Source organism: Muntiacus reevesi, chromosome 5, assembly GCF_963930625.1.
Source record: "Muntiacus reevesi chromosome 5, mMunRee1.1, whole genome shotgun sequence".
Classification (NCBI taxonomy): domain Eukaryota; kingdom Metazoa; phylum Chordata; class Mammalia; order Artiodactyla; family Cervidae; genus Muntiacus; species Muntiacus reevesi.
The window spans coordinates 6,007,047-6,030,860 of NC_089253.1; the positions used below are offsets into that span (position 1 = coordinate 6,007,047).

At 41.2% G+C, this 23,814-nt stretch overlaps 1 protein-coding gene across 1 annotated transcript in view; it reads right to left on the reverse strand.

Moving 5' to 3' along the window:
* Positions 1-685: 685 nt before the first annotated feature.
* Positions 686-23,814, reverse strand: part of LOC136168683 (tripartite motif-containing protein 64-like) — a 109,072-nt gene continuing 85,943 nt past the window's right edge. The window contains exons 2-6 of the mRNA XM_065936396.1: positions 9,002-9,416; positions 8,408-8,503; positions 7,257-7,507; positions 5,175-5,275; positions 686-1,173 (exon numbers count right to left, since the gene is read on the reverse strand). Of these exons, the coding sequence (XP_065792468.1) occupies positions 686-1,173; positions 5,175-5,275; positions 7,257-7,507; positions 8,408-8,503; positions 9,002-9,412 (1,347 nt within the window). The 5' untranslated portion in view covers positions 9,413-9,416. The remainder of the gene's footprint in view (positions 1,174-5,174; positions 5,276-7,256; positions 7,508-8,407; positions 8,504-9,001; positions 9,417-23,814) is intronic.

Consider the following 23,814-nt stretch of genomic DNA (forward strand, 5'->3'; position numbering starts at 1 on the left):
GTCTGGCTCTAGGTGAGTGATCACGCCATCGTGATTATCTGGGGCTTTTGTCTATACAGATTCTTTAATTCATGTGTTTCTTCACTGATTCACCTAACACGTCTATGTGTTCTGTTCTGAGTACTGCACAGAGAGTGGGATGTAACAATAATATGAAATAAGACAAGAACTGTCTGAACTGTCAGAGGAATTTGACTAATTGAGAATTATTCAAAATATCTACTAACTTGAGAAAAGTTTGCTGAAGAGTGTAATGAGAAGGTATATGCTAGAGTCAGTAAATGGTATTGGGCATTTTTTCCTTTTGGAGGTCACGCATATGTCCCACAATGAAATAGTCCTGGTTTTACAATTTTGTATATTTCTAAAAACTACTGATTATGTAGTTTAAAAGTAGTGACCTTTATGACACATAAACTTTAGTTTAATAAAATAGTCCTTATTTTAAAAAGAAAAGCAATTGACTATATTCTATGAAATACTCCATAATAAATGTTTATTAAAAAATTAACAGATTTATACATACAACAATTTTATGCCATTTTGTAAACATACAATCACTATGTCACATTAAATAGCAATGCACTGCTGAGCACAGTCAGGTATCCTGTGGCCTCACATGAAGTGAAGGGCAGCATTATCCCCAGAGAAGAAGCTCCAATAAATGGCCTGAGAAGTGGACAATTCATGGAGATTTAAGGCAAAGGAAAGGTATCAGAGGGGAGGAGAAAGCAGAAGGAAGGTAACTATATATGAGGGAACTTCTGAAAACATCATAGAAGCTCACAGTTCCGTTGTCATAATCCAAAAACACTCCAATTCTACCCAGAGGCCTTTTCACAAAATGAACGAAGGGTGGGGAGGTGGTGGACAGAATATACTGACTGTTCACCTTTGTAGAACACAGAAAAAATGCTTCTTCAGCACCAATAATGATACTGGTATCACGTGTGAAGATGCTTTTACAGACCCCCAGAACCCAGCTGGAGGACAGTGCCACGTCCAGCTCCCAGTAATGCCTCCCGGAGGTGAAGGCCCAAGCTCCCCAGGACACAGCACACGCCCCGCCCCGGGGCTGTCCTGACGTACTGGGGTTGTCATCCTCAAACAGCACACTTGCATCATCCAGGATCACATGGTGAACGGTCGTTGTCCGACTCAGAACATTATTCACTGAGGAAAGAGTAAAAATTGTGTCAGCCAGTTGAATTTCCATGTCTCTGAGAGGCATAGACTCTCTACACAATAAGCTTTTTGATTTTCCTTTCCTCCTTCAAGGAAATCAAAACAAAGACAGCAAAGGGAGTTAGAGTGACTCTTCTCTGAAGAATAAAAGTTATTTAAAAAGACATATATCATGAATTGGGTGAAGTCTGAGTTAATGTCAGTCTCTTCATAGTTTACTTTAGGACTCACCTAAAAACATTTATTCTTATATTAGAAAACTTTTCTTTTGTCCTTTGTACTTAATACTATGGAAACTGCAGATGGCACTTTGTTATCACGTGGCTATTTATGAGGGTATAATCTCTACCTATTACATTTTCAAAGGTCAAAAGAACTGATAGAAATCCATCTATGAATAATTTGGAAGCTTCAAAATAGATGTTCTGACTAACAGTGTTCATGCATCCTTTGCCTTAAAGTTGTTGTGAGATTGAGAGCATTACAATTCTTCTGCCAAAGTCCATTTCAGTTTTTCTGTCATTTATTCCTAATTTTAGAAATAATAAATATTCTTTGGACAATGTGTAATAAATGTAGCTATAATGAAGTTAAAGTGAAAGTGTTAGTCCTTCAGTCCTGTTCGACTCTTTGTGACCCCACGGACTGTATGTAGCCCACCAGGCTGCTCTGTCCATGGAATTCTCCATGAAAGAATACTGTAGTGGATTTCCATTCCCTTCTCTAGGGATCTTCCCGACCCAGGGCTTGAACATGGTTCTCCTGCATTGCACGCAGACTCTTTATCATCTGAGCCACCAGGGAAGCCCATACAGTGAATTAAAAAGCACCAATGAAAAGCAAAACAAAACAGACAAACAAAAAGCAGCAATGATGGATTTAAGCTCAAGAGTGAAATAAACTGAGTAAGCAACATATTTATGGCCACTCACAAAACTAAATATTCTGTCTGTTTATAATCACAGTAACAACGTGGTTGCTCTCCTTTAGCTCATCCTATTTCATATATATTTATATATATGTGTATATGTATATATATATGTATGTGTGTGTGTGTGTGTGTGTGTGTGTGTGTGGTTTTGCATTTTCAAGAAATTGCAGTGGCAAACATCAGACTTGGTGTTTCTAATCTGACTATAGAGGCAACAAAAGTGTCCGAAATGCAGTACTTGGATGCAATCTCAGAAACGACAGAATGAACTGTTCATTTCCAAGCCAAACCATTCAATATCAGAGTAATCCAATTATGCCTCAACCAGTAATGCTGAAGAAACTGAATTTGAACAGTTCTATGAAGACCTACAAGTCCTTCTAGAACTAACACCCAACAAAGATGTCCTTTTCATTATAAGGGACTGGAATGCAAAAATAGGAAGTCAAGGAACACCTTGAGAAACAGGCAAATTTGACCTTGGAGTACAGAAAGAAGCAGGGCAAAGGCTAATAGAGTTTTGCCAAGAGAACGCACTGCTCATAGCAAACACCCTCTTCCAACAACACATGAGAAGCTTCTATACATGGATCACCAGATGGTCAATACCAAAATCAGATGGATTATATTCTTTGCAGCCAATGATGGAGAAACTCTATACAGTCAGCAAAACAAAGACAGGGAGCTGACTGTGGCTCAGACCGTGAACTCCTTATTGCCAAATTCAGACTTAAATTGACAGTAGGGAAAACCACTAGACCATTCAGGTATGACCTAAGTCAAATTCCTTATGATTATACAGTGAAAGTGACAAATAGATTCAGGGGATTAGATCTGATAGAGAGAATGCCTGAAGAACTATGGACAGAGGTTCATGACATTTTACAAGAAGCAGTGATCAAGAAAAAGAAACGCAAAAAGGTATATGGTTATCTGAGGAAGCTTTATAATTAATTGTGAAAAGAAGAGTACCTAAAGGCAAAGGAGAAAAGGAAAGATATACCAATTTGAATGTAGAGTTCCAAAGAATAGCAAGGAAATAGCAAAAAAAAAAAAAAAAAAAAAGAAAGAAAAGAAAAAGAAAAAGGAAAAAAAAAGAAAAGCAAAGAATAGCAAAGAAAGCCTTCCTCAGTGATCAATGCAAAGAAATAGAGGAAAACAACAGAATGGGAAAGACTAGAGATCTCTTCAAGAAAATTAGAGATACCAAGGATATATTTCATGCAAAGATGTGCTCAATAAAGGACAGAAATTATATGGACCTAACAGAAGCAGAAGATATTAAGAAGAAGATGCAAGAATACACAGTAGAACTACACACACAAAAAAACCTTAATGACCCAGATAACCATGATGGTGTGATCACTCACCTAGAGCCAGACATTCTGAAATGTGAAGTCAAGTGGGCCTTCGGAAGCATCACTAAGAACTAAGCGGGTGGAGGGGATGGAATTCCAGTTGAGCTATTTCAAATCCTAAAAGCTGATGCTGTGAAAGTGCTGCACTCTATATGCTAGCAAATTTGGAAAACTCAGCAGTGACCACAGGACTGGAAAAGGTCAGTCTTCATTCCAATTCCAAAGAAAGACAACGCCAAAGAATGCTCAAACTACTGCACAACTGAACTCATCTCACACGCTCGTAAAGTAATGCTCAAAATTCTTCAAGCCAGGCTTCAGCAGTACATGAACCCTGAACTACCAGATGTTCAAGCTGCATTTAGAAAAGCCAGAGGAACTAGAGATCAAATTCCCGACATCTGCTGGATCATTGAAACAAGAGAGTTCCAGAAAAAAACATCTATTTCTGCTTCTTTGACTACACCAAAGTTTTTGACTGTGTGGATCACAACAAACTGTGGGAAATTCTTCAAGAGATGGGAACACCAGAACTCCTGACTTGTCTCCTGAGAAATCTGCATGCAGGTCCTGAAGAAACAGTTAGAACTGGACATGGAACAACAGACTATTTCCAAATTTGGAAAGGCGTAAGTCAAGGCTGTATATTATCACCCTGCTTGTCTAACTTAAGTTCAGAGTACATCATGAGAAATGCTGGACTGGATGAAGCACAAGCTGGAATTAAGACTGTTGGGAGAAATATAAATAACCTCAGATGTGCTGATGACACCAGCCTTATGGCAGAAAGTGAAGTAGAAGTAAAGAGTCTCTTGATGAAAGTGAAAGAGGAGAGTGAAAATATTGGCTTAAAACTCAAAATTCAGAAAACTAAGATCATGGCATCCAGTCCCATCACTTCATGGCAAATAGATGGGGAAACAATGAAAACAGTAGTAGACTATTTGGCAGGGGGTGGGAGGTGTGTGGTCCAAAATCACTGCTGATGGTGACTGCAACCATGGAATTAAAAGATGCTTGCTCCTTGGAAGAAAAGTTATGACCAACCTAGAAAGCATTTTAAAAAGCAGAGACATTACCTTGCTAACAAAGATTCATCTAGTCAAAGCTATGGTTTTTCCAGTAGTCATGGATGCATGTGAGAGTTGGACTATAAAGAAAGCTAAGCACCAAGATCGATGCTTTTGAACTGCAGTGTTGGAGAAGACTCTGGAGAGTCCCTTGAACAGCAAGAAGATCCAACCTGTCCATCCTAGAGGAAATCAGTCCTGAATATTCACTGGCAGGACTGATGCTAAGGCTGAAACTCCAATACTTTGGCACCTGATGGGATGAACTCACTCATTTGAAAAGGCCCTGATGCTGGGAAAAACTGAAGGTGCGAGAAGAAAGGAACAATAGAGGATGAGATGATTGGGTGGCATTACTGGCTCAATGGACATAAGCTTGAATAAACTCCAGGAGTTTGTGATGGACAGGGAAGCCTGACGTGCTGCAGTCCATGGAATCGCAAAGTCAGACAAGACTGAGTGACTGAACTGAACTGATAGAGGTAGAGAAGATGTTACCAACTTCAGGAATGTGTGTACCACCTTCATATCCAAAAAAGAAAAAAGAAATACAACAAAAATGAAAGAAGATTTTTTTCCCAAGAAGCTCTAATGAAATGTAGCCCTGATCACCAAAAGGCTGACTCTTACCTCTGAAATTGTTCAGCATGTGTAGGAATCCAGAGACAGGCCAGGAAGGGAGCTCTGGGTTCACGGGCTGAGGCTTCTGCATCTGTGCCAAGTCAGTCCTGTAACAAGAACATCGGTTCCATGTCAAGACCAATGGCTAAACACATGAGCATTGCAAAACAGCAGACTTCACTACAGGATCCGATATGTTCTCAGGATTCTCCTACTTTTGGTGATTTGCTTATTCAATATATTCTACTCATTTGAGAATATAAAAATGTTGCCATATATTTTACTAAATATAAATTATATCAAATTTCATTTTCGCCATTTTTCTCAGACAATATTCCAAATTTGCACTCACTAAACTTCATTCCCTTCCTCAATTTCAAGATCCTGGGCACTTTACAGAGAGCAAAAAATTCAGGCTAAGCCTTTGAGACTTCACTCACAAAGTAGCCATGTTGTCTAAACGGAAGTGCTCACTGACCAGACATGTTTACTCTTGTCAGTCCAGCAAAGTGACCCAGGTCCAACCTGGCTGCCCTGGTCCTGAACGTCTCACTTCCCAGTGGGCAGCAGAAAGCCGCTCCCTGTGAGGTCCTGCCTGCAGGGGGCTTGCTGTGATGGAACGGGCTGAGTCACTGCTACTCAGTATTAACAAAATCACAGCCTCTCTTTTCATGGTAGGGAGTGTGCCTCTTTCATGCCTTTTCCACCTTTCAATTACTAGGCTAGGTGCTTACTCTATGATGTCTTAGAAAAATCCCTGGCTAAGTTTTATTGCGGTCAGGTTGGAGAGAATGGGTCGAGTGGGTGGAACAAAGCCCAGAATGTCAGCAGGTTTTCAGATATATTCGATTTCAGTCAAATGAAAAGGAAACTCCTGAGACCAAGGGTCAGAAACCCATGAAATTCTTTTGAAATAAAATAGAAAATAGCCAAAAAGACAATGTTGGCAATCCATATGTTAGGGTTCTGTACCTGTGGATTCACACATGGATTCACCTGTATATTCTGGGCTATTTATTTGCTCATTTATTCCTTTATTTTATAACAGGATCAGAGCTACTGTTCTAACTATACTTCATATACAGTGTGCACCAGTCCATCCTAAATTCCCAGTGTTCCCCCCAGTGTTCCAAAACCCCTAATTCCTTTCCTTTTGCCTTTGTTCTGAGTTGAAAAGTTCACAAAAAATTCCAGAAACTTCCAAAAATATAAAAATTGAAAATGCCACACACCAGGGTATGACTTATGTAGCATTTACTTTACACTGTATGTGTTAGTTGTAAAGTTGTCTAGAGATGACAAAGTGTTCAGAAGCATGTGTATTAGTTATCTGAGAATACTATGGCATTATGTCTAAAGGATCCTGTATCCTGGGATTTAGATATGGGGGAGGACCTGAAATCAATCCCCAGGTCCCAAGCAAGAACTGTGGGTCCACCCCATCAAAAAGACAAAAATATTTCAGAAATCAAAAAATGGCAGTGTATACTCACATTTCCAGCACATTGTCCAAGTCCTGCAAAGGGGAAAAAAAAAATCATGTTAATCATTAGTGTTCTGTCCTTTTCCATCTCCTTTCCTATTCCTGTTTCAAAATAAGACAGGGTTTTATAATTCTTTTCTAAGTAACACTCAGAAGCAATCTTCCTAACAGACCCTAACCTAAAGCATGATGGGCTTCCTCAGGTCTCATTAAAGAGGGAAAGAGGGCAGGAACGGTCTGCACAATGATGCAGCAACCTCTAGATTTCCAGTGTCACTCACTGCCCACTGCTGTCTTCAAGAAGTGATTCCACCATTTATGGTAACAATTAAAGTAAACCAGACAATTGCATAAAAATAACTATATTGCATTAAAACTGATACCAGTTCTAAACATCTTGCCTGTGTGACAGGAAGAACATCAATGTCTTCAGGAAGCATGGATAACAAAGGGTGCCAAGGGTTTAAGGAGATGTATACTGAGATTTACTCCAAGAAAATTAACTTTCCCCTGGTCACAGAATCTTGCTGATTGTGTTACCATCTGTCTGGATAGGTAATATTTCAGTGTCATAGCAACTCATCTAGAAGAGTGTTTCTCTCTCTGAGGATGGATCCTCCTTTCTCACCTGGAGCAACTCCACGTCCGGCTTGTGGCACATCCCGGTCAGCTCTCTGTACATTTCTTTCAGACTTCCTCTCTGTTGAGTCATTTGGAACACACTCTCCTTGAGTTGTTCACAAATCTCCTTGGCTTCTCTCTCCAGGGCTTCTAGATGCAGTTGCTCCTCCTCCCGGAGGAACAGAAGCATCCTCTGATACTCAAGCTTGATCATCACCTTCCTTAAGGCCATGTAGTCCTGCAGAGAGAGTGGATCCAAAGCATTACTTATGTTCACATTCAAAAGAAAACCTCAAATATTATTTCCTTAGTGTCATCAAGGAAGTTCCTGACAAACTGCCACATGCATCAAAGAGTCTTAAATATTTCCTGGTCCTTATTGCCCACGCTTTCTCTGAATTCCTAGTCTCTTTCCCTGTTTAAATTAAGTCATCTAAGGGATCCAGGCTGTCTCCCAAGGAGGATTCTTTGGCGTTCTTACTCCATCAATTATTTCCTCTCCGACCTGAGTCTTGTTTTTCTCTTGTTCCTTTCTCTGATTCCTCTAAATATTCCTTCATGAAGTAAACCCATTTTGTAAAATGTATTTTTTTTTTCCCTGCATGCTAACTCTCTTCAGTTGTGCCCAACTCTTTGTGACCTTGTGGACTGTAGCTCGCCAGACTCCTCTGTCCATGGGATTCTCCAGGCAGGAATACTGGGGTGGGCTGCCATTTCCTCCTCCAGGGAATCTTCCCAACCCAGGGATGTACTCCATGTCTGTTGTGGCTCCCGCATTGCAGGCAGATTCTTTACCCCTGAGCCATCATTTTCCCTCTAGGTACGACTCCCTTCCTCTCTTCTCCTTCACAGTCACAGTTAGTGTGATGTGTCTAATACTCCATGTCTGAAAAGGCTTATTCCAATCTTCAAAGCGTGGCCTTGGAATACATTTCATGGCTTGGTCTCCCAAAATACTAGCATTCTTTGAACTAGCATATATTAGCCTATTCTAATTGCAGTTACTGATCAGTCATTTGAAACCACTCCTCCAGGGAAGAGACCAGTAGCCTTTAACAGGAACTTACATTGACCTAAAAAATCTAAGTTAAAATTATATCAATATTTATACAAATAAATAGGAACATTTAATTCTCACCTCAAAGGACTGAGTTGTGTTAGCTTCCTGATTCAGGCTGATTTGTATTTCTTCTCTCATTTTCCATAAAGACCTCATTCTCTTTAGGAGTTCCTCCTGCAAAATACCCATGGGATTTAGTGACATAGAAGATGACACCTTAAATTTAACCCCCTTATTCATGAGCAAAGGCATTTATTAGTTATATAGAAACCTTGACTTAGGAGGCTGTCATCAGACTTTTCCACATTAATTTAATTTGATGCCAATATTTGATTATCAAGAAATAGAACTATTTACTAGAGAACTGGGGGAACGTTACAGATAATGGAATCCATTCCCCAAGATACTGAGACTCAGACTCTAGTAGCCCGAGTAAGAAAGCCTCACGCTCCCATCAGAAGCCTGTGTCCCTGGTGCCACCCGCCCCGGGATGCTGCATTTCCTCACGTGTGGACAACTGGGCAGCAACACTGAAAGGACACATTATATGTGAGGGTCCACATTCAGGAATCCCACCTCCACTGTCTCCATCCCATCACCATCACAGCACCCCCGCCTTCCTCTCTGACTTGGGAGCCTCTAGACCCCAAACTGCCCCAGGGCATCACCTACCCGGGACTCCTCAGCAGCCCTGTGTATGGGACGGTGGCTGTGAGCTGCGTGCTCGGGGCGCTCAGAGCAGGGCCCGCAGAGCAGGGTCTGGTCAGCCTCACAGAAGAGGCCTCTGGCTTCCTGGTGTGTCTCACAGATCTGCTCCTCAGAGCGGTGGTCGTGGTCAGCTCTGGCCTGTCTGGCAAGGGAAGCCAGCCTCTTGAGGACAATGTTGGTTTTGAGATCAGGCCTCTCTGCTATTCCCCTGCACTCAGGGCAGCTCCTTGGAGTCTGGCCTTCTTCCCAGCAAAGGCTCAGACAGGGACGGCAGAAGCTGTGGCCACAGTCTATGGTGACGGGGTCCAGGAAGCAGTTCATGCAGATGGAGCAGGTGAGTTCCTGCTGGAAGGCTTCCAGCTCGTCTGAATCCATGTTTCTGAAAATTAAAGAAAGAAATAAGAGAGGATAAGGGAAAAAGTCTTTCTTCTGCCCTCATCAGGAAAAATAAATCCTTTCGACAAAGTCCTATCATGAACTTTAATTTGCCTATTTGTTTACCTCCCGAGAACAAACCTGGAAATGGTGACTATATACACTTTGAGTCTGAACTATTATACAAAAGATAAAATACAATAAAAGAGTCCTTAGCACCTTTTTTGTTTAAAATAAACCAGGATTTCAGTCATACTAAAATTATTAATACATGGAGAAGCTTAAAGATTAGTGTGAGTATGCTCAGTCCTGTCTGACTCATTGCTATGCTATGGACTGTAGCCCACCAGGCTCGTCTTGGGATTTCCCAGGGAAGAATCCTGAAAAGGGTTGCCATTCCCTTCTCCAAGGGATCTTTCCAACTCAGTGGCTGAACCCACATTTCCTGCATCTTCTGCATTGGCGGGTGGATTCTTTACCATGGAACCACCTGGGAAGCCCCTTAAAGATTAGAACGGAGGTAAGTGGTGGGATGACTTCAGAGTTACTTCATTAGCTGATTCGAACAGAAGCACACACAGAACCTCAGCCTATGTCTCTCTCGATCTCCATGACTCCCTGATTGGAACCCACACTAGCACACCCTTCATTTCTCTCCTCATGGCCTCAGTTCCTTCTGTCATCAAAGTGACAAAACTGCTTTTCTGAAGACAAAGCAATTTGTTTACAAAGAACTTATGCTTCATACAATCAATGTTGGCTTTAATCTGATGTCTTAACCCTAAAGTGTTCAGAGCTTGCTTCCAACTTAAATAACAAAACTGCTCCTTTCAAGACAAAAAGAAGAAAAAAAAATGTCACTTCTAGTTCAGGAAAGCAAGTTTTCCTGGAGTCGGTTCATATCATCAGAGCACGTCATATTTTGAACTGGTGAATGTTCAACTATCACAATAATCAAGGAACAATAGTCAACATGAATATAGTAATTTGTAGACTGATAGCATCAATGACCATGATACTATTAAAACAATAATAGCAGAACTTAATATGTGTTGCCTAGGGTTTCTCAGCATTGAGTAAATCCTTTTCTATGGATTAACTACTTTAATTGTCTCAACAATATCTACTAATTTTCTATTTTTACCCACATTTTATAAGGAGGTTACTTGATATAGTGTGGGTAAAAATAAGTTACTTGTCTGCAAATCCCACATGGAATCAATGCTTGAGGAAGTGCTCAAACAGAGATAGTACTGACAGAATAAATGCAACTAGCTTTTGTGTCCAGGACTGCCATTGAAGTTTTACTTTTAACTGAACATATCAGAATTTCATTGTACCGTATTCAGAACTCACCTTTGGTTGTAGTTAATAAAATTGTCCACTCTTTTTCAGTCGGTAATTCTCAAATTCAGTTCAGGATTTAGGTGCTCCACTGCTGGTGGCAGAAACTTTCAAAAGTCTCCACAGATCAGCCAACTCCAGACACCACAGCTCTGGGCTCCAGAGAAGATTGAGCTTGGTGCTTGCTGGATGCTTTATATTCTCCAATGACCATGCCCATTTCTTCCAAGTGATAGGGTTATCAACTCCATGAAAAGGTATAGGTGCACATGATTAGATTTTGCAGAGTTGGAAACACATCAGGATGCCAATGATTGAATTCAAACGTTTGAAACCTACTTAATCAAGTTGCCACAATCCAACCTCTGAGAAAAGTCTCACCATGAATTCACCTTTGTAATTCATGAAGTTTTTTTTTTTTGAATAAAATATCCATGTATGAATTTCACATCTCCATCTAATAAAATATATTATAGTTTTAATAACACCTACCTATCTAGACGTATCACCCACTAGATTTACTTGCCTTTCTAATGTGCCTGCATTCATTCGGTGATATTTCTTCAGAACGAGGAGTCCCTCACATTCTATTTTTCAACCCGGGTACTCAAGCTCCGCCAAAATACCACATACAGCTCTGGCCAAGATAGCCAGAAGTTGTTTGGAAATAACTGAACTCCCGAGGACTGAATTTCATATCTTCATTTTATAAACGATATGATAGCCCTAATTGCAGCAATCAATAATCTCACCAGTAACAAGTGAGAATGCGTGCCTGCTAAGACTCTTCAGTTGTGTCAGTCTCTTTGCGACCCCATGGACCATAGCCCAACAGACTCTTCTGTCTGTGGGATTCTTTAGGCAAGAATACTGGAGTGGATTGCCATGCCTTCCTCCAGGGGATCTTCCCAAACAAGGGATCGAACCCTCAGCTCTTATGTGTCCAGCATCTGCAGGTTCTTTACAACTAGCTCCACCTGGGAAGCCCACAAGTGAGAAAAGGGACTGTGATTTTCATTCTAGGAGTAGCAGTGATTCAGCTTGTTCCATCACAGCAAGTCCACTTGTTCTCTAAAATGCAGCAATCTTTGCCTTACTTGACATGGAATAAGGGAAGGGAATGAAGTTCAATGAGTTCAAAAATGAAATAATACCTGAGAAAAATAGGATAGTTTAAATTGGATATATTTTGAAAACATAATATGGTAAGATTTTATATTCCCAAAGGTGCCATTGCTGGTTTTTAATTTTCTCTGTATTATAACTGAATCTATTATTCATTGCACAAAGAATATTTATTATTTGTAAAATCAGGAATAATTGACAAAAAATGATTAAAATTGTCTGAGGCTGAATAATTGTAAGGATCATATGAGGAATCTAAATATTATATCAATATCAAGTAACTGAAAGGCAAGAGATATGTGAACATGGTTATCTGGAACATCCTTTTTGAAGTTTCCTGTATTGACTGATGAATTGCTATCAAATTTTTGGACTTTTAAAAATATACTAGGTAGAGAAAACCCCCCAGTAAATAACCACGTGATAGGAAAGTGCTATCTATATGCTCCATTAGTTTAACAAAAGGGACACAAGAAAAACTTTCTACTAAAAGATAAAAATAGTGTTTTGGGTGAGTCCTGAAATAAAGGATCAAGACCACAGAGTGTGTGTGTGCTCAGTTGTGTCTGTGACTCCATGGACTATAGCCTGCCAGGCTCCTCTGTAAATGGGGTTTCCCAGGTAAGAATATTGGAGGAGGTTGCCATTTCCTTTTCCAGGGGATCTTCCTGACCCAGAGATCAAACCTGATCTCCTGTGTCAGCTGCATTGGCAGGCAGATTTTTTTTTTTTTTTTTTTTTTTTGCCACTGAGCCTCCTGGGAAGCCCAAAAGTATCAAGAGACTGACATTAAATCAGGCTTCACAGTTTATAATATACCTCTCTTGCTTTTGTTTTACCTTCTCTATGTGATTGGAGGTGTTTCTATATGCTGTAGTGATACTAATAACTTTTGTTCTTCCTAGAAAAGTCAGTCTGAGCTCTTTGCGGTTTGTGCTCTGTCCTTCTTTGGAGAAGGGAAACTGAACTAACTCATTGAATAGAAAGACTTCTTCTCTGAGGATATGGAAATGCCATTAACTGACCTGATTTTTCTCTTTCTCCCTTGGATAACATTCTCAGTCAGAAAATTAACATTCACAATGTGAGCCTTTCAGAGGATGATCCAAGTGTGATGTTTTGAAATCACCAGTACTGAAAGTTTCTTTTAAAAAAATAAACATCTAGCAAAAAATGCAAGTGTTGCTACAGAAAAAATATTGAATCAAAAATAGTATATAACAGCTTCAGCTCCATAGTCTGAACTCCTACAGCCCAGAATTAACCCGGCCACCGCAGCGGAGGGAGAGCAGAAAGCCGTCCTCAGGCCCCTCTGACCCGGGGGGCTAGAGACAAGCAGCCCCAACCCCGACTCAGGGCCAAGGCTTCCCCCGGAGACGGGCGTTTGGAGTCCTGGGGAGACCCTAGACTCTCCTTTCTCTGGCATCCCCGCTGATGGAGCCACCTCCTTCCCCAGAGACCTGCCTTCCCCGAGAGCAGCGTGTCTTTCAGGAGAACCGGGTCTGCCGGGGTCTGAGCCCGGGCGCTCCTGGCGGTCAGTGGGCTCCGGCCCGCCGCTGAGGGACCCGCCCGAGGGGGGCGCGGGGCTGGGGGCGCTCGGACACCCGCTCCGGGGGCGCCGGGAGGGACGCCAAGTCCGCACGGCCGCAGGGCTCAGAGCCCGCGTTTCTGGGAAGGATCTCGGCTTCTGTCCGCCCGGGAGTCCGCAGGCCCAGTAGGGAGTCAGGAGGACGTGCCTGGCGATGGGAGGACGGCCGTATTCCCGGATCTTACACGGGCTGCTCCAGGGAACCCCAGCATCTTTTGTCTGCAAGTGCCTGGCGGGGCCCCGGAGTCAGGCCGTCCTGAGGATCCTGCGTCCCGATGGAGGTGGCCGGAGTGTCAGAAAGGAACTCAGATCCGCGGGCACCATATGCGGGCCTTGGCGAGAGTCACATCCGCAAAGAGGGGTGCTGGACCACCAAGCCGGAGGGGTTCCTGGGGATTCCGCGGCTGCGGCCTCATCGGGCTCTCAGGAGCTCCGCTGGCGCCTGAACCCTGCAGGTTCCCCGGCATTGCACCTGCCACCCGCCGAATCTTCCTGTGCGAGGCCCCGAGAGTGGCTCTCTGTCAGGGTGAACTCAGGGGAGAAGCGACTGAGTCAGATAAAAAAGGTAAATATCATGTGATATTGACCATATGTGGAATCTAAAATAATGGTACAAATCAGGTTATTTACAAAAGAAAGACACAGATGGAGAAAGCAAGCTTAAGGTACCAGGCGCTAAGAAACAGGGTGGAGGATGGGAGGGATAAAGTGGAGATCTGGATGATAATACACCCATTCCTATGCATAAAGCTGTAATAAATAAGGATCTACTTTGTAGCACTGGAAATTCTATTCTATACTCTGTAATGACCTGTATGGGGAAAAAAATCTTTAAATAAAGAGTGGATACATGCATTTATATAATTGATTCACTAGGCTGTACAAGAGAAACGAACACAACCTTGAAAATCAAGGATATTCCAATGAAAATTAAAAAATAAATACATTTTCTCATCTAGTAACCTTCCCTGAGTGAAATATTATGGCTCATCATTGAATAAATAGAAAAAATGTTTTGAGGGCTGGAATGCAAACTCAGTATCATAAAGAAAACCTGAAGTTGTCCAAACTCAACAGACAATATCATATTTCTTTCACAAATTGTCTATTATTTTCTAGTCAATCTTGTACTGTACAAAACAAAGACATAATCATTAACTCCACAAGCTAGCATCAATATTTGCACTGTGCATACATGTTGAATAATAGAATGAGAGGGTATTAGGTCGTATGCAAGGAATGAGGAACAAGTATAGAGTCTTAGAGAAAAATCACCGACAGTTATTGTGTATGGAGTTACACACATAAAGAAAAAAAGCAATAGTGTATAACCTAAACAGAATAACAAAATAAAAAATAAACAAATAAAAAATATTCTGAAATAAAAATTTCATGCAGAATTGTACGAAAAGAATAAAATGTGAAAGAATTTTAGTTCAGATGAGGTTGAGAATACCTATCAGAGACTAGAGTGCTGTCTCAGCCCAGTCAGTGGTATTTGGGGGAGACTGAGTGTCCCGTGTTGAAAAATGGAATCTGAAGGACCCTTTTTTCTGAAGAAGTGTCACAGAGTGAACGCAGGCAAATTCAGACAGACAACTAAATCGAGTGGGTGATGAACCTGGATGGGTCAATGAAATTAGGACTATTATATTGTTCATGAAATGAAGGTATGAAATTCACATTTGAGGAGTTCAATTATTCCCAAACAATATCTTCATGGATAACAAGTGTGAACCATGGTGTGACTTCACCAGAATGGAATATGTAAAGACATATATATGAAGCACACACATATATATATGCACACATATTTTTGTATATGTATATATTGATGCATACTTTTGTGTCTGTGTGTGTATACACACATGAGAGGAATTTGTATTAAGGGAGTCTAGTGAGATCTGAAACCACGCTGGTCCTGTTCCTTTCTTCCTCCAACAATTCCACTCTCTCATTCAGTTTCCTGTCTGTACCATTCCTACCACCAACATGAGCAGGTTGTCTAGGAAGTTACAGCTCTGTAATGGAAAGATTTAAGAGATTTTTGTCTTAATTTCCAAGTTTCATTTCACTTAATAGCTTCCCATTTTTACCACAATTCTTTATAGACAGAGAAGTTTGAATTAATCAGATATATTGGAGTTAAAAACGTATTGCTGTGGAGGATTTAGGAAATTTAAGAAAGTTTCTCAACTTGTTTGGTGTGCACAGTGCATGTGTCCTTGGTCATGGCTGACTCTGGGATCTTTGGACTGTAGCCCACCAAGGTTCTCTGTCCATTGAATTTTTCAGTCAAGATTATACTGGACGAGGTTTTCATTTCCTCCTCCAGGCAATCTTCCCAACCCAGGAATCAAACCCGTGTCTCATGTGTCCCCTGCATTACATTTTATGTGAATTCTTTACCCACTGAGACATCAGGAGGAAAAAAACAAAAAACAACAACAACAACAAAAAAACCTAGATGACATAGGGGCTTCCCTGATAGCTCAGTTGGTAAAGAATCCAGCTGCAATGCAGGAGATCCCGGTTGTTCGATTCCTAACTCAGGAAGATCCAGTGGAGATCCACACCAGTATTATTGGGCTTCCCTTGTGGCTCAGCTGGTAAAGAATTTGCCTGCAATGTGGGAGACCTAGGTTCGATCCCTTGATTGGAAAGATCCCCTGGAGAAGGGAATGGCTACCCACTCCAGCATCCTTGCCTGGAGAACTCCATGGACTGTATAGTCCGTGGGTGGCAAAGAGTTGCACAGGACTGAGTGACCTCCACTTTCAGATGACATAGAGGCAGGAGCCCAGGAGAGGATGTGGTCCTGTACTGTTAGGAACTTTACACCTTGGAAACTAAAGGAGGGAGTCCAGTAAAATCCCTTTTAACAATAAAATTGTCTCTCATAGAAGAACCTCCACCAAGATTCTTTCTGGAAAAAAATAACAGGCCATGACTTTCTGATAGTTCTGACTGGAAAAATATCAGTCTCAAGACAAATCAGCAAATCTACAGAAGAAACTGGGAAATATTGTAAAAATTCTGAGATTATAAAGGGTAGGGAAATCATAGCTATGTTTCTCTGATTACTTTCCATGGCACAGGAAAGTTGTGACCTGTGTATTGCTGCAAGTTCACAGCAAGCAGCTGAGCCTGACTATCGGCCAGTAATGGCTCCTGAAATGAGCTCCGGGGTCACAGGCCCGCACAAGGACAGCAAGACTGACTCATTATTGCGGTGAGGATTCTGCAAGAGTTCTTCTTTTGCTGCCACAGGCTTCAGCAGTGTTTAGTAATACATATTAACCTGAAAATGTTCATCAGAATTTTTTTCTCATATTATACTAATCAGGCAGAAACATCAGGTGAATTTGTATCATTCTTAGAAAATCTTTCTAATTTCTCTTTTTTCCTGTCTGTTTCCACTGTCCTGACTTTCAGAGGTACTTGCCTCTATTACTTACAACCTGGGGAAAGTTAGCCTACAAGCTAGAAGAAGTTTATGAATTTGACTCTTAAAAGCATAGGTAGCAAATGTTTAGCAATTTATGTCTTGAAGCCTTCAAAACATACCACTGCAACAAAAGAGGGCTGCAGGAAAAAGGAGCCCAGAATAACTTCAGATTCAGAGACACAGGAGATCATATTCACTATGATGAATATTGGAGTGCATATATGTTTTCCATGTAGTCTGTTTGATTTTTTCTTAATAAAGACCCAAAGTGAAATTGAGGGAAAATATGCTGATGCAGGACCATGTGGTAGGAAGGTACTATTCATTAAAACTTTCAAGATTTTTGTTTTTATTTTCACTACTTTAGGAGGTGGGTCAAAAAGTATCTTGCTGTGATTTATATCAAAGTATGTTCTGCTTATGTTTTCCTGTAGAATTTTATAGCATATGATCTTCCATTTAGGTCTTTAATCCATTTTGAGTTTTGGTTTATGGTGTTAGGACGTGCTCTGATTTCATTCTTTTACAGCTATACAGCTAGCTGTGCAGTTTTCCCAGCACCGCTTACTGAAGAGACTGTCTGTTCCACCATATATAGTTGCCTTTTTTGTCAACAGTAAGGTTACCATAGGTGTGTGGGTTTTCTCTGGGATTTCTGCCCTGTCTCCTTGATCTGCATTTCTGTTTCTGGGTCAGTAACCTGCTCTCCTGATCACTAGTATAGTCTGAGGTCAGGGAGCCGGATGCCTCCTGCTGACTCAGCTTTGAAAGTCGGTGGATGATGTGTGTGTGCGGAGGAGCCGTGCGGTCCCTGCGGTCTCAGGGGGGCCCAGGGGAGAGGCCGAGGTGACCCTGGGCTCCAGGCGCCTCCTGCTGGAGCTGCTGCGGGTGAGGACGGTCCGGCCCAGGAGGCGGGGCTCACAGAGGAGGCGGGGCTCGCAGAGGAGGCGGGGCTCGCAGAGGAGGCGGGGCTCACAGAGGAGGCGGGGCTCGCAGAGGAGGCGGAGCCACTGCAGCTCCAGCGGGGAGCGTGCGGGGCCCTGACCTGGTGCGGGTGAGGCGCCACGGCCATCAGGCCGGGACGTGGACCGGAGCTCACACTTAGCGCCTTTTCCGTCCCTAGAGGTGGACGAGGGCACAGATCTCTGATCCCAGCCGCCCACGGCAACCGAGGAGTGATCGGGAGGAATTTACAGGGAATGGCCGTGACCTGAGTGTCGGTGGACACTGAAGGCCTTGCTTTCTTCTGAATTTCCATCAGCCGTACCTCCATCAGCTTTCCCTGGTGATCCGAAGCCGAGGCTGGGGAAAGGGGCTGAGGCCTGATCCTGTCCCTAGCTCTGGGGACACAGGGAGCTCACACTGAAGAGGAATCAATCGCCACCTCGTTGTTTGAGTCTCATTTGTTGCCTGCACTGGCCTTCGGTATCTCTTGGTTCGCTTGCTTTGTTTCCGGGCTGCTTGAGGAGTGGGACGCTTCAGTGCTGCTTACAGCAGAAAATAAAACTAAGTTACTTTAAAAATATATTGGTAGATTATGTTTTTATATATGACCTGCTACCTCTATTAACTTACTCAAACACATATAGTTTAGACATAGATTTGTGCTACTTGTGTAGAATTTATCTGTACAGACTGTAGATAGACATGTTCTTCTAATAGGTAAACTAAATGGGATGGCCAATATTAGGCTGTGAGCTCTAAACAGAAAAAAAATACGAGATGTGCCAAGTCTACCCAAAAAAATGACCTCATTCAGTCAGTAACTTTAAAAATAAATCTGTGAAATAATGACTTTCAAACTTAGACATGATGAAGGAAGATGATGTTGGAGATGCATAGCACAGAGAAGAAAATTCTAAAATCTGCCAGTGAGAAAAATCTGTGCTGTTCCTTTAACCCATTAAGCTGGGGAAACATAAGTGATATGCTTTGACCTCCAGCTATCTTAGAAATCAAGCGAACAGACAAGAAAGAATAACAATTGCAAAATATTTCCAGAGAGATTACATTTATTTCAAGAAAACAAAAAAATTTATATACTTATATTACATTAAAAAATGCATTTCATAAAACAAGGTTAAGTTATGGAAAGTCAAGCAGGCACAAAATTAACAATCTCCATTATTCAAATTCCTGCCCCTGGGGTCAGAATTTTGACCTCTCCCTCATCAGCAGTGTCCAGAGCAAAGAAAAAATTTGAGAGGAAAAGAGAAGGAGCAGTAGAGGAAACTGCAAATGAGGCAACTCTTGGACACACAGGAAAACTCACAGCACCACCATCATAAACCAGGAACACTCCCACCAGGCCCAGAGGCCTTCTGACAGATTGAGATGCATGTGGGGAGCGGGTAATAGCCTGCACTGACTGTTCCCTTTGATCCAAAGAAGTAGAAAAGTTCCCTCCGAGTCAAGGACCATGTCATTCTCCCAGGATCAAGAACAATTACAAAATCCCATAGCCCGGTTGCAGCAGCCCATCACGTTCACTTCCCAATAATATTGACCTGAAGTAAATGACTCAGCTCCCCAGGCAAGAACATAGTTAGATCTTGGTGGAGTGTTGTTGACACCAGAATGATCAGGGCCAAGCCAGCAGACATCTCAGATCTTCAAACAAAGGGACATCACGAGTGACTCTTTCATCATCTGAGGCAATGTACAGTGTGTGTGTGTGTGTGTGTGTGCGTGTGCGCACATGTGTGTATATGTGTGTGTGTGCACATGTGTATGTATGTGTGTGTGTGTTCACATGCATGTGCACACACGGGTTCAGTCATGTCTGACTCTTTAACACCCCAATGACTCTAGCCTGCCAGGCAGCCCTGTTCATGGAATTTTCCAGGCAAGAATAGTAGAGGTGGTTGCTGTTTCCCTCTCCAGGGATCTTCCTGATCAAGGATCGAACTCACATCTTTTGTGTTTCTTGCATTGGCAGGCAGATTTTTTCCCTCTGTGCCACCTGGGAAGCCCCATATAATAATATTACGCTATAGGCATTTCAAATTTCAAGCTAATGAAATTTTTATTGGTTATGACTCTGAAAATCAATTTCCTGTCTCTTGTTGACATTATTCATTAGTATTTAATGTGTAATATGTTAGGTAGATTTTGGAAGACTTTAATAACCATAGAGTAATATTTCAGAGTTTTAACTCTTTCACTCATGTACTTCTTTGTTCATTTGCCTTACATTTATTGTGTGGCATGTTCTCAGTGCTGAGCTGGATAGTGGGAATAGAGAAGTTAATAAGGCAAAGACTGTGGTTATTCTCTCAGGAATTGTATTCTCCTAGTAAAATACACCTAGTTATTTAAAGAAATTTTGTTGAACATTGTGATGTATCTGGCCAGAGAGTACATTTTAATAGAAAGCAAACTGGTCTGGACAGTCAGGAAAAACTTCCTGTAAAAGCTGTTGATGAGCTATGATGTAGTGGATGACTCAGGTTTAGAGAAAGTCTAAATGTTTGACAAAGAGAAAGGGTTTCACAATGTCTGTCAAATATGTAAATCCACACAAGTAGGTCACACTCGAAGAAAACCTGAGTTATTTCTTTTGTTTATGAGGCTGCAATATATACCACTTCATTCTTCTCAAATATGATTCAACTATGCAAGGAAGACACATTTCTTTAAGTGAACATGAAACTTATGGCATGCAAATTGTATTCTGATAAAACTATTATAAGTAAACCGAATATCCACTGATTATATTCAAGAAATGCTCAAGTATTTTATTAATAGATAATTTAATTAACGAAGTTATACTTTCAACCTGGTTATGCTACTTTATAAACACACACTCATAATGTTCCATTAAATCACAGTGAGATCAGAGACAGTCAGGTATCATACTGTAGCCTCAGGCGGTGTTTCAGGACTGTATTTTCCTCAGACGAGAAGGTCATCAAATAAACTGGCCCAGAACTTGACAATTCATGGAGACCTAAGGCAACCGAAAGCTCCAGAAGGGAGGAGAAGGAGGAAGGAAGGAAGCTATATGTGAGGGATCCTCTGGAAACACCGGAAGCTCCCAGCTCCATTGTCATGACCCAGAAACACTCCAATCCTACCCAGAGGCCTTTCCACATATTGAACTATGGGTAGGAAGCTTGGGGGCAGAAACTAGCGATTGTTCACCTGCCTAGAAAATAGAAGAAATGCTTCTTCAGAATCAATGACTTCCCTGGTGGCTCAGACGGTAAAGTGTCGGCCTACAATGCGGGAGACCCGGGTTCAATCCCTGGGTCCGGAAGATCTCCTGGAGAATCAATACTGATAGTAGTATCACTTGTCAAGCTGTTTGTATAGACTCCCACAATCCAGTCGGAGTGGGTCACATCCGCCTTTCAGTACTGCCTCACAGAAGTGGAAGGCCTGAGCTCTCCACATCACAAGAGTCTCTGCACCCTGGGCTGTCTGGACGAGAGGTAGAGGCTTTTTACACAATGAGCCTTTTCATTTTCTTTCCTCCAAGAAAACAGGAAATGAATACAAAAGGGAGTTCAAACAGGTGCTTCTATGAAGAACAGCAGTTATTATTATATCTATAGCATATGGAAAGTCCTCAAAGCATGTAGAAAAAGTAAAGAGAAAATACAAATATATAATGAACTCTGTGAAATTTGGCAATGCCAAAATCTTGACAGCTTACTTCAAGAACACATAAAATTTAATCTTTTCATTACTTTAGAAAATGTATTTGTGTCATTTGTCTTTTATATTATTTAATATATAAACAGCACTTTACTATTACATGGGTATTTTGGGGACTATAGTTTGTACCTCTTAAGTTTTCAAAGTAAAAATATTTGAGAGGAGTTCATCCATGTCTTGTTTGAAAGCCTTTAAGTGGGTGTTCTGACAAGCCATGTTCACATACCCCTTGCCATTCTGTTGTTTTGATATCATCTAACAGCATTACACTTATTCTGCCTAAGACAATTTTCATCTATTTTCTCAGATGTTAGTAATTTAAAAAATAACAAATATTTGTGTACAATGAATAACAAATGCAACAGTAATAGAGAACAAATTAAAACCAAACAATGCCATATTTAAACTTTCAGAAACAAAATACCTGAATAAACTTACATATGGAATGCTACACTGACAACTAAAGCTTCTGTTTAGAACCAACTAACCAACTAATCTCTTCTTGCTGTCCTTATTTCAGATGTAACTAAAAATATATGACAAGGCCACATGCCATTTGGTATAAAATTATAAATATTCTCTGATTTTCTGCTTACTACACGTGATTGCCTATTCTGAAAATGACTGGAATATGCACTCTGTTTCTCAGTAAATACATCATTTTAGTAAACATTTATAATTTCAGTGTCAATGATATGGAAATGCTAGCAATGATAATAATTGAAATGTTAGCATCTTAAATCACCTTATGTGAGCTTGACTGACATCAGCCTTTTAATCTTCAATTTTATAATCTTTAGTGTATGAAGTCATTTTCCCCCCCTAGTGATCATTGTTTTCAATAAATGTATTAGTCTTATACACACACAAAACATATATTAGCCTAAATTACCACTTTAAAATATCTTCATTTCTTTAAATGGAGGAAATACAGCTTTTTAAACAAGAGGTTCTGGGAGAACACATAGCTCCAAGTGAAAATATGAAATAGAACATTCTTTAACTGTTCAGTCGCTAAGTCATGTCTAACACCTTGCAACCTCCCAAAACTGTAGCTCACCAGGCTCCACTGTCCCCCACTGTCTCCCAGAGTTTGCTCAAATTCATATCCATTGAGTCGGTGGTACTATCTAACCATCCCTTCTGCTGCCCCCTTCTCCTTTTGCCTTCAATTCGTCACAGCATCAAGGTCTTTTCCAGTGAATTGGCTCTCTGCATCAGGTGGCCAAAGTATGGGAGCTTTATCTTCAGCAACAGTCCTTCCAATAAATATTCAGGGCTAATTTAATTTTTTTTAGGATTGGCTGCTTTGATACACATAAATAAACTCAAAATGGGTTAAAAACCTAAATGTGAGACTGTATACTATAAAACTCTTAGATGAAAACATAGACAGAACACTCTTTACCATAAATCATAGCAAGATTTTTTTTTGAGCCTTCTCCTAGAGTAAAGGAAATTTTTAAAAAATAAGCAAATGGAACCTAATTAAACTCAAAAGCTTCTCCACAGCAAAGGAAACTGTAAACAGTACAGAAAGAAAACACACAGAATGGGAGAAAATATTTGAAAAAGATGAGACCAACAAGAGATTTGTCTCCAAAAACTTATAAAGAGCTCATGTGGCTCAGTATATAAAAAAGTAAAAAAGGCAGATGGGCTAAACAGACATTTCTTCAAAGAAAACATACAAATGGCCAAGCAACACATGAAAAGATTCTTGACATCAATATTTACTGGAGAAATGCAAATGCAAATCTACAGTGAGATCTAACCTCACACAAGTCAGAATGACCATCATTAAAGCTACTACAAACAATAAATGCTGGGGAGAGTGGTAACTCAGCATTGAGACTGCTAACATGTGCATGATCGTGGCCTCCAGAGACATGGGTTCAACCTGGGGCCAAAAGACGCAGGACCAGTCATTCAGTGCTTTGTGCAGTAAAGTTTATTACAGTAACAGTGAAAGCTTGCTGGAGAAAACCTCCAGCAAAGTTACTGGAAGAGGCAGGAGAGTGCCTGCCTCACTAGTTTAAGCAGGGCCTTATACCTCATGTGAAGAGTTGATTCATTGGAAAAGACCCTGATGCTGGGAGGGATTGGGGGTAGGAGGAGAAGGGGACGACAGAGGATGAGATGGCTGGATGGCATCACCGACTCGATAGGCATGAGTTTGAATAAACTCTGGGAGTTGGTGATGGACAGGGAGGCCTAGCGTGCTGCGATTCATGGGGT